Genomic DNA, 11,082 nt, shown 5'->3' with positions numbered 1-11,082 from the left:
AGATCTTGCATTATCGCAGGAATTTTTTTGAAATTGCATGCTACGTTCCCCAACAGGAAAGGGGGGGGTGGCGCCCCCTTCCCTAAACCAATTCGGCCTCCTCCCTTGTGGGGGGTGCACCAGCCCCTTGTGGGCTGGTTAGCCTCCCTCCTATGGCTCATATCTTTCCCCGGGGGTTCCGGTAACCCTTCCGGTATGTACCTGAAACACTCCGGAACCCTTCCGGTGTCCGTATGCTACCTCCCAATATATCAATCTTTGCCTCTCGACCATTTCGAGACTACTCGTCATATCCGTGATCTCATCCGGGACTTCGAACAAACTTCGGTCACCAAAACACATAACTCATAATATAAATCATCATCGAACGTTAAGCGTGCGGACCCTACGGGTTCAAGAACTATGTAGACATGACCGAGACACATCTCCAGTCAATAACCAATAGCGGAACCTGGATGCTCATATTGGTTCCTACATATTCCATGAAGATCATTATCGGTCAAACCGCAATAACAACATACGTTATTCCCTTTGTCATCGGTATGTTAATTGCCCGAGATTCGATCGTCGTTATCTTCATACCTAGTTCAATCTCGTTACCGGCAAGTCCCTTTACTCGTTCCATAATGCATCATCCTGTAACTAACTCATTAGTCACATTGCTTGCAATTATCCTCCCGTAACTAACTCACTAGTCACATTGCTTGCAAGGCTTATAGTGATGTCCATTACTGAGAGGGCCCGGAGATACCTCTCAGATACTCGGAGTGACAAATCCTAATCTTGAACTATGCCAACCAAACAAACACCTTTGGAGATACCTGTAGAGCATCTTTATAATCACCCAGTTACGTTGTGACGTTTGATAGCACACAAGGCATTCCTCCGGTATCTGGGAGTTGCATAATCTCATAGTCAAAGGAATATGTATAAGTCATGAAGAAAGCAATAGCAATAAAACTTTACGATCATTATGCTAAGCTAACGGATGGGTCTTGTCCATCAGATCATTCTCCTAATGATGTGATCCCGTTCATCAAATGACAACACATGTCTATGGCTAGGAAACTTAACCATCTTTGATTAACGAGCTAGTCTAGTAGAGGCTTACTAGGGACACTGTGTTTTGTCTATGTATCCACACATGTATCAAGTTTCCACTTAATACAATTCTAGCATAAATAATAAACATTTATCATGATATAAGGAAATATAAATAACAACTTTATTATTGCCTCCAGGGCATATTTTCTTCAGCCTCCCACTTGCACTAGAGCCAATAATCTAGTTCACATCGCCATGTGATTAACACCCAAAGAGTACTAAGGTGTGATCATGTTTTGCTTGAGAGAGAGTTTTAGTCAATGGGTCTGACACATTCAAATCCATATGTATTTTGCAAATTTCTATGTCTACAATCCTCTACACGGAACTACTCTAGCTAATTGCTCCCACTTTCAATATGCATCCAGATTGATACTCAGAGTCATCCGGATCGGTGTAAAAGCTTACATCGACGTAACTCTTTACGACGAACTCTTTATCACCTCCATAACCGAGAAATATTTCCTTAGTCCTCTTAGGTAAATAAGGATAACTATGACCGATGTCCAGTGATCCACTCCTAGATCACTATCGTACCCCCTTGCTAAACTCATGGCAAGGTACACAATAGGTCAGGTACTGGTACTTCTTTCATATGGGGCTGTTGTTTCTCTGCCATTGCCAAGAGGCAAAATTAATTCTATAGTCTTTCATTTCGAAGAGGCAATAGGTTTTACAGGGACCTTTGTCACAAGATCCATGTTTACTCATTCCTCCCTTATAGAGCTAACGACAGGTGTTGTATAGGTCATACAACATGCTCCCCCAAATTACTTCATCTTCACCAAAAATGGGGTATCTTTAAACTTTATCATTTGGGTTTATTCTGTTAATACTTTCTTCTGTTTGTCACTTTAAACACCGTCTTAGTATTCTTTAGTCTACTTTCAGAACTGTAAAAGATCTAGGAATACAACTGTTTTTTTCTTCTTTAGGGGTATTATGACCGTCGTACTCCCGAGATGATCACATTCTTTATTAATGGATCACTTTAGATGCATAATGTGCATCGCATTATCTAAAGTATAGGGGAGGTTCATCATTCTTAATTTATCTCATATTTCTTTCTCCCCCTCGAAATGTGACAAGATCTTTTCTGCCACAATTTCGAAAAAACATTCATAACTCTTGTGGATTGAGGAAACTTCGATTATCTACTTCATTTATCTGATTACTTCATACGAAATGAAGTTATCTGTTAACTGGTATGGGAGTACTTTTTCCTTATTCCATTTCAGAAACTCAACAGAGTTCTTTATCATTAGTACTTTTGCAAGTCACACTTGCATATCAATCTTATCTTTAGGTTCGTCTGTAACTTTTATTCACTTTGGATTTATTGAGTGCTTAATGACGGTTACACATAAGGTGTACAGTCGATACTAGGAAAGCATAATAGCTACTCCATACTTTTCTCTCAGAGTGGGACACATTAAACACACATGAGTCATCATATCTTTGTCCTGTCATACAGGATAAGTCCTTTGCCAAAATTTCTCCTGCCATACAGGATGTTTGACATAATACTATGTCAACTTTACCCAGTCACGCAGGTATTTCCCCAGACTTTTCCCGCCATGCGGGTTTTATTACAATCATCTTTTCCCGCTATGCGGGTAATTCCCTGTAAGGGACATAAATGCCAGAATTGGCTCTTTTGACTGCATATTCAATCATTAAATTCAGAAATAAATCCGAATGCTCTTTGACACACATGCTTGATCCGGCGTTGGTCAAATTAAACACGCATATTGCTTGTTTCATCTCAAAATGATCTTCATAGAGAGTACATGAAAAACATTCGTCAACCAAGACTCTCAATGATCTATCTCTTTTCTTTTCTTGGATTAATATCCCGGAATTCTTTTTTTAAGCCATTCTTTAGAGAGAACATACTACCTCACGTTATGACCTTTCTTGGTCATCTTTCGGGTCACAAGTACCCATCCATTCGCTTTCACGAATGAAAGCATAAAAAACTTTTAGTCTAAGAAAACTTAGCCAATAGTCAACAATAATGAGCATAAAAATAACCCTACGTTGGTCTGGTTAAAAAATATGCACATTAAACTTTTTAAAACTTTCATTTTATATTCTAAATCACCGTTGTGGCAGAATTAGAATAAAACATCATCCTTCTACATTAATTCCATAACAATGTGATGATAGTATTTCTATTGAACATCTTTTCTAAGAAATAATCATCATCAACTTTATTGTAGTGGGAACAAGAAATATACATTTCTCTAGCTCAAGAACATTTCTTGATCTTTATCTGTTCTCTAAAAAATGGTCACTTTGATACAAAATCTATTAGAGATTCAAGCTTTCAACATAAGACTCATAGAATTACACTACTGTTATCATAAACATTGGTCAGAAAATAACAATACCATATTCTAACTTTAAAACAAATATCTTTCTTTTGTCATAGCGGAAACTATCTGAATCTGATTTCACCCACAGGGGAAAAACATTGCTAAGAATTCACCCACAGGGGAAAAAAATTGCTAAGAATAGTTCTTCCAATTAAATTTTCCCGTTGGTTCCAATTTAATTGGAGGATAAAACTTTTACTTTGCAGCAGAAAACTTGAATAAAAAAGCATAAACTTTTTCTTTTCTGAAACATTACTTTTACTTTTCTATTTTCTAAACGATAATTTTTCTTTGAATAATTTTGAATAGCAAAACTGTATGAAATTTGTCAAAAAACTAGACAAAAAACAGAAGACAGATGCGCGCTTCTCTCTGTCCTGTTGAGCGCGTGCCGCTAGTGGCCGTAACCGGCCCAATGGCCCAGCGCGGGGCGCTGCTCTCTGGCCTGGTCCGCCAGACCAAAATCCCACCTTCTTTTGGCCCTAAAGCTCGACAACGAGCTAGGTTTTTCCTCCTAGCCGTCCGATTTGATCGGACAGACGTCCGCGCTCCTCGCTAGATCAAAATGAGGCAGCGACTCTAGCCCCGAAAACTCTAGCCCCCAATTCTTTCTCTCTCGTCACGCTCTCTCTCTTGACGACGGAAGCACGGGGTTGCGCCCGGCCGCCGGCGATGGCGCCAAGAGACCACCGCACCGCGTCCGGCCGCCGACTCTTTCTCATTCCCCGTTCCTTTCATCATCCACGCCGCTCGGTGCTCTCTCTGATGCGGCTGGGGCTCGAGGCCACCAGCGAGTTTTCACTGGCCGCCGGCAACGGCAACGATAGTAACCGCGCTGTGCGCGCCACCCTCTCCTCCACCTTTTCCTCTTGTACTCTCCTCTTTGTCTCCACCACCAGTGCCTCCTCTTTCTCGATCTGGACGATGACTGCGATGAAGGTTCCGACGGCGGCGGCGTGGCCTACCCCCTCGCCGGCTGTGCGCCCACCTTGCGGTGAGCGTGCCGCCGTCGAGCGGTTTGGCTGCGGTGCCCCCTTCTCCTTTTCTGGCGAGCCCTTGGGCTAACTCTGGTGGTTCTTCTTCTGGACGGCTCGGCGCGCCGATGCCCGTCCGGATCGAGAGGAAAGGTGCGGCCTTGCGGTGGCGCTTTTTGCCGGGGAGGCCCGAGGCCCTTCTCCGGTGAGGTGTTTTCTTTACCCTGTAGATTAGGGTTCTGTGGGGAGGGCTTTGATTCTTTTGATTTCCACCGAAAAACTCAAACCTAATCTTGTTGATACCATTGATAGCACTCTGGATTGGGTAGGCTTGGAGTTTACAGTGGTTTGTGGTGGTTTACCTTCTCCATAGGTGGATGAATCCGCCGAAGTGGCCATGGTGGATGGCTACGGCGATGATGGCAGAGAGTGCGTGAGTGGTGGGGTGGAGCTTCCCATCGCTTCAACGCCTCCCTCTCGATCGGACTAGGGTTAGGAGTGGGGAACAATGTCGACAGCGAACCTCGTACCTTGTGTCGTGGTCCCCACCTCCTCTATATGGCACTGCGTGACTAGGGCCCACCAGCCTTGCTTGGGCTGGACGCCCCCGACCAGGGCGTGGGTCAAGGGTCCAACGGGCCGTTGGGCCCATTGGGGAAGAGATCTATCTAACAAGGGCATCTCCAAAGTGTACCCTTAAATCTTCACTATATGTCCGGACAGCAGTGTCCGGACCACTTTTGCCATTCAATGAGGATCTGTATATGTCTGCTTTGCAGTTCGAACGTACAGATTCCGGTATCCTTGAGATAAGCGTGGGGACTTTGCCGGAGTCCGACATGCATTTGACCAATCACATGCATGGTCCTCTCTTCTATCTCCTGCCAACCACACGTGGTGGTCACTCTTTTCTCTCTTTTCTGCCAACCGGACACCAAAATAGAAAGATCCCACCATATGCACGGTCCCGACCTACTTTTTCTCCTCCTAGACGGATACTTTGTGATTAGGTATTGAATGGTTCCCTCCCGCATCATATCTGCGGACCACGTCCAGACATAAAAACAGACATATACCAAAGACATTTGCGGATCAGCTTTGAAGATGTCCTAACCCAACAAGAAAAATGGTTCGACGGACATATAATAGGTACATCTTCTCGCAAAAAAAAGACTGGTACATCATGCAGAAAAAGAAAAAAGAACTATGTATTTATTTTTTTTGCAAGAGAAATTTCCAATCTATTCATCAATCATGGCAGTACAGAGAACACATGAGGCAATAAAAATTACAACTAGGTCTATGGACCACGTATCGACGACTACACGCACTGGAGCGAGCCGAAGGCGTGCCGCCGTCATCACCCCTCCATCACCGGAGTCAGGCAAACCTTGTTGTAGTAGATAGTTGGGAAGTCGTCGTGCTAAGATCCCAAAGGACCATCACAACAGTCGAGAAGTCGTCGTGCTAAGGCCCCAAAGGACCAGCACACCAGAGCAGCAACCATCGCCGATGAAGATAGTTGTAGATTGAAAAGATCAAAACTGGAACCACACGAACGAAGAAGAACAAAAACTAGCTCCAAATAGATTCACCGAAGACCAGCACCGACCGAATCCCATGAGATCCGACAGAGACACACCTCCACACATCCTCCGACGACGCTATTCGAACCATCAGGACGAGGATAGGACGTGCGAGACATTATTGCTACCAAGAGACATCGCCGCCGCCACACAGCCCCAACCAAGACGTTCAACCTAGCAAAAACAAGAATGAGGTCCCTACTGCCGGTGGGGGACCGAGATCCTCCGCACTTTCACAAGAAAAAAGGTCCGACGGGCATACACCTGTTCTAGGCGAACAAACACAACAACAACAACAACCAGTCCACCTCAAAGTGCATCAATCGTTAAGCAATGATCCAATGGTGTAGAAAATGATCCAAGACTTTGCTAATCTTAGTCAATCGAGATTTAACGAGCAACCAACCTATGGTTGCATGGTTAAAAAGTGATGGTGGTTATTCCAGCCCATTAGGATTCAAATCCTTGTGCTCGTATTTATCTCAGGATTTCCGGCGATGCGCATTCAATGGGAGGAGACGTCTCTGTCAATGACGAAGTGCCTACGGCAACTTAGTAAATTTCAAGATGATATGCTGGTTCAGTCTTTCGGAGATGCTCATAGAGATAGGGTGTGCGTGTGTGCTTTCATATGGATGAGTATATACACATGTATATGCGTGCTTGCGTCTGTACTGGGTTTAAAAAAGAAATTTAACGAGCCCTTTAATTTATTTGAATGCTGCATATAGACCATCTTTAGGTTATAATAAGTGTCATGTCCTATCTGCACGACCTGTCACGGCAACTCCGACTGCCTTCGATTTGACCTGACCATGAACTCAAGCCTCGAGGTGCGCGCTATGTGCATGGCATCACGCCAACCCTGACTTCGCACGCGCTGCAGTCACTTGCCCAAAACCCGCAAGGCACGCCACCTTCCAACTCGCCAGTTCACGCTGCCATTACTGCACGAGCACCAACCTCTCCTCCAGTGGTCTGTGGTCGATGCCCCGAGGACCTTAAAAATGGACAGGCACCCAGCATCCTGTGCACTCCAGTCTTCCTCGCAACACTCCTCCCGTTCCATTCGCTCCACTGCCTCCAAAAGTCGACATGGCTGCCCGCACCACCGTCCCCTTGCTCCCGGAGGGGGCGACGGCGTTGCGGATTCCCACCGACCGCCCGGCCTTCTACGACGTCTTCAAGGGCTACGATGTCCTCCCGGCCGCCGCCGCCGTCCGCCTGGCCGTCCCGCCGTCGCAGACGCCCCGGTCCCGTCCGGAGCTCGCGCACGTTACGCTGCGCCGCAGCCCGGAGGAGGTGCTCTACGCGAAGCGCTTCGCGTACGCGTACATCACCCCGGGGACGGGGACGGACCCGGTGCCCTTCATCCGCCGCGTCTTCCGCGCCCTGGCCCCCGACCTGCCGCACACCTTGGAGGTGTTCCCGACCTGCGGGTACGGCGACGCCACGCTCCGCTTCGGCACGCCCGCCGAGCGGGAGGCGGCCATGCGCAGGCAGCCGTTCGAGGTCGACGGCGTCACGGTGAAGCTCCTGCGGGATACCGAGAGCGTCCCCAACGTCCCCGTCCCCGAGACCGACTGCATGGCCCACGTCGCCCTGCACGACTACCCCGTGGAGCAGCGGACCGCCGAGGACATCGAGGACAACTGCCGGCGCTTCGGGTTCCTGCGCGAGATCGACCCGGCCTGCTTCACGGCGCCCGACCTCTCCACGGTCCGCGTCGTCCTTGAGCTGGGGCACCCTCGAGAGATCCCGCGCGAGCTCCGGATCGCCTACATGTTTGACGACTCCTCCAGCGTCGTCCCCGTCCAGATCGTCAAGGTCTGGAACTGCGCGCATTCCTACGACGCCCGGGGACGCTACGTGCGTCTCTTCCACGCCCCGGCCTGACGGATGCGGGGAGCAGAGTGCTGCTAGCTCTGTTTGGTTGTGCCTGAATCTATGCAATGGTTATGTCAGGAAGTAGTAGTTCAAACTCTTAATTATGTTTTTTTCAATTGAAGTTCTTAATTATGCTCTGTTGGCGTTAGCGCTTACTAGCTTTAACTCTTGAATCAGTGTGTGTTTGATCCCTGAATTAGTACAAGTTCTCTGTAGCGTGTAGCGGGTACTGGCTTAGCTCCTGAGTCAGTGTGTGTGTTTGTTGGATAACGGCTCACGGGCTGATGACAACTTGGTGCTGTTTTCTAAGGTTTGGGTGATTCTGATATTGTCGTTCGATGGATGCTGCATGTTTCTTTTCAGTGTCACGTTCGAAGCTGATGTTGCCTGTGGTAGTTTTCAGCTCTGGATTTTGATTGCAACCTTGAAACCACTCACGATTTGCAGTTTTTCGGTCACTGGTATGATCTCACGATCTGTTTACAGGGCGTGTGCGTGTCCTAGGTCGTCAATTTAACCAACCTAATACAAGTCATATATTACAAAAAATATACCAATATAAATTTTAGATGTTTTATTTTCAAACCGTATAATTTTTGTGTTATATAATTTATATTAAGGTGATAAAATTGATCACCTAGGTATACGCGTAGGACTTGTAAACTGAAATGAAGGTAGTAAAATGGATGCGGTAATCTGACACCATTTTAGACGCCTCGGTTGTCGAAGAAATTAAAGGGGTGTTTGTTTCCAGGGACTTTTTTGTGTAGGGACTAGAAAAAGTCTCTCTTAGAGACTTTTTTACGAAGGGGGGGGGGGACTTTTTAGGGACTAAACTTGTCATTTGGGACTAAATGAAGAAGACTCTCAAGGTGAGTCTTTTTTGGAACTTTTCCAACAGTGCCCCTCTGCATTCATTGACCCGTCACCCCATGATGTTGTTTGATTGTTATTTCTCTATATACTAGGGGCAACATGGTCATTTAATAACCTCTAGGAAGGGACTAGGGACTTTTTAGTCTCTGGAAACAAACATGGAGGGACTTTTTAGAGACCAGAGACTTTTTAGTTGGGACTAGAAAAAGTCTTAGGACTTATGAACCAAACAGGGCCTAAACGCCTTCCGTGCATGGACAGAGAGCATGCTATTTCCCTCGTCCGTCAGCCACTCCAACACAGGAACCCAAACAGACAAAAAACGTCATGTCCGCCTGACGGACATGGGACGAACACAGCAGGCATCCAACGCAAGAACCCAAAAGCGGACAGAGCGGACAGCAGCTACACCGACGCCCCGTCTCCTCTGTGCCGGCGCCGTCTCCCTAGCGATCCGCGGGGGCTCCAGCTCCTCCTCGCCGACCACGGTGAGGTCCTCGAGGCACGCGCTTGCCGAGCTCCTACTCGCTCGCCTGTCCAGCGACCCCAGCGGCAAGGGCGCCGTCTCCTCGACGACCCGCTCCTTCACTTCCTTGACGGGGACCTCGCAGCACGAGCTCGCCGAGCGCGGCGAGGGGAAGATCGTGGCCTTCGACGATGCGGCGGCCGCCTCGTAGTCCCTGCTGAGCTACAGGAGCAGGTCGGCGGCCGCCAGCTCCGCGGCCGTGAAGAGGCCCCGGAGCCAGCCGAGCTCCCACTCCAGCCCGCAGCGGACGGCGAGCGACGACATGGATGGACGGAGCAGCGACCGATCGGTTGCTACGCTTGGCTCGGCGGCGAGAGGAGGCCGAGGAGTAGGATTGAGGTGGAAGGGGAGATCTTTTTTCTTGTTCTGGAGATGTGTGGATGCGGATGAGAAGAAACGGGATGGAGGCGTGGGCTGCACGGGCGGCTTTAGCGGGGAGCCGGCTCGGTCGATGCGTGGGCGGGGCACTGCTAGGTGGGACCAGGAGCGGACACGAGCGGACGACAGCGGTCGACGAGAGCGTCCGCTTCTATCCGCTTCGTATCCAATTTTCCCTATATTTGGGTCAAGTTTGGGTCAGGGAGGACAGCAGGCGGACACCCGCGTCCGTTTGTGTCGTCCCGTTGGGTCAAGTTTTGTGTCTGGATGATCCAAACGGATAAAATGGGTCTCTCCCTTAAAGTTGCTCTCATAGCCTTGCCCAGTTGGGCTGTTTGGCTGGGACTGAGATCCAGTGCCTTGACCGAGCCAAGGCACCAGTGAACAGTGTGGTGCCTTGCCGACTTGGTCGTTGGATTAAAAACAGACAAACAGAAACACCACGATATGATTCCGAGACAATTGAAAAATATACCCGAGAAACTTCATTATAAATAACATGGTAATATACGCACATCAGAACTAATAAGTCATGTACAAACACTGCGGTAACTTTTCACCCTCGAGATAAAAGTTGTTCAAAAAAATATACCACTGGTAATTTGGTGTAAATAGCATGGCTATATACCGAAATTGCATAGGAGCACTCGGCGACGCTGCCCACCAGAATCCTACCCACCCAGTCATCTTGAGATCCGCAACCACTATATTAGCCACATTGTATTACTAACTTTATCCTCTTGTATTCTCATTTGCTTTTCACTTGTGTAGGCCTTAAAGTCCATGCGGTTCGGTACAAATTCTTCAATTCGGCTACGCGAGCTGAACTCAACTACAAACCACCAACCATCCATCTAAACTAAATGCAAAGACGCTCCTCGTCCTTCCAACTGGCCCCTCCTCACTTCTCCCTCATATTTTTCTTCTTTCACACTATTTTATATCCATTTGACGCCCACAACTCGAGAGCTCATCCATTTCCTCGTTTCTCTAGATGGTTCTTGCTCCTGTTGGCCTAGGTGAAGAACCACCGCTTCCACTCATCTCGTGAAGATTGGAAATTTCCCCCGTCATTGCTCTTTTAGTGCTTAATCTCCTTGCTCTGTTGTTCGTCTGTGTCAAGGTCACCTGACTGATATCTTCTCGTCGTTCCTCTGTTTTGCACAATCACGCTGATAATAATGTATTTTTTGGTTCTAGCCATCCTAGTTGATCTGTTTGGGTTTATATTACCTGTCTGGACAACAAATTCATTTATCAGCGGTGCAGGGGTTTCACCTCTTGAACAGAGGACTGTAGTTTGGGTTTTTTTTACAACGAGCACACACCTTTTTGAATTTTTATATCTGGTCAGGTGATATAAAGTACTCCTA

General features: G+C 47.5%; 1 protein-coding gene and 1 pseudogene across 1 annotated transcript; one reads left to right on the top strand and one right to left on the bottom strand.

The window, feature by feature from the left end:
* Positions 1–6,976: 6,976 nt before the first annotated feature.
* LOC147973416 (uncharacterized) lies at positions 6,977–8,257 on the top strand. The gene has a single exon (XM_087524994.1). The coding sequence runs from the start codon at positions 7,138–7,140 to the stop codon at positions 7,936–7,938; it is 801 nt and encodes a 266-aa protein (XP_087381120.1). The 5' UTR covers positions 6,977–7,137; the 3' UTR covers positions 7,939–8,257.
* An 873-nt stretch (positions 8,258–9,130) lies between these two features.
* LOC125507511 (uncharacterized) lies at positions 9,131–9,595 on the bottom strand (annotated as a pseudogene).
* Between the last annotated feature and the right edge of the window lie 1,487 nt (positions 9,596–11,082).

The sequence above is a fragment of the Triticum urartu genome, chromosome 5A, assembly GCF_056163025.1.
Source record: "Triticum urartu cultivar PI428250 chromosome 5A, HENAU_Tu73, whole genome shotgun sequence".
Classification (NCBI taxonomy): Eukaryota; Viridiplantae; Streptophyta; class Magnoliopsida; order Poales; family Poaceae; genus Triticum; species Triticum urartu.
This window is presented reverse-complemented; position numbering and strand designations above follow the sequence as displayed.

Coding starts and splice junctions, on each gene's coding strand:
- LOC147973416 (XM_087524994.1), top strand. CDS start 7,138: ATGGCTGCCCGCACCACCGTCCCCTTGCTCCCGGAGGGGGCGACGGCG.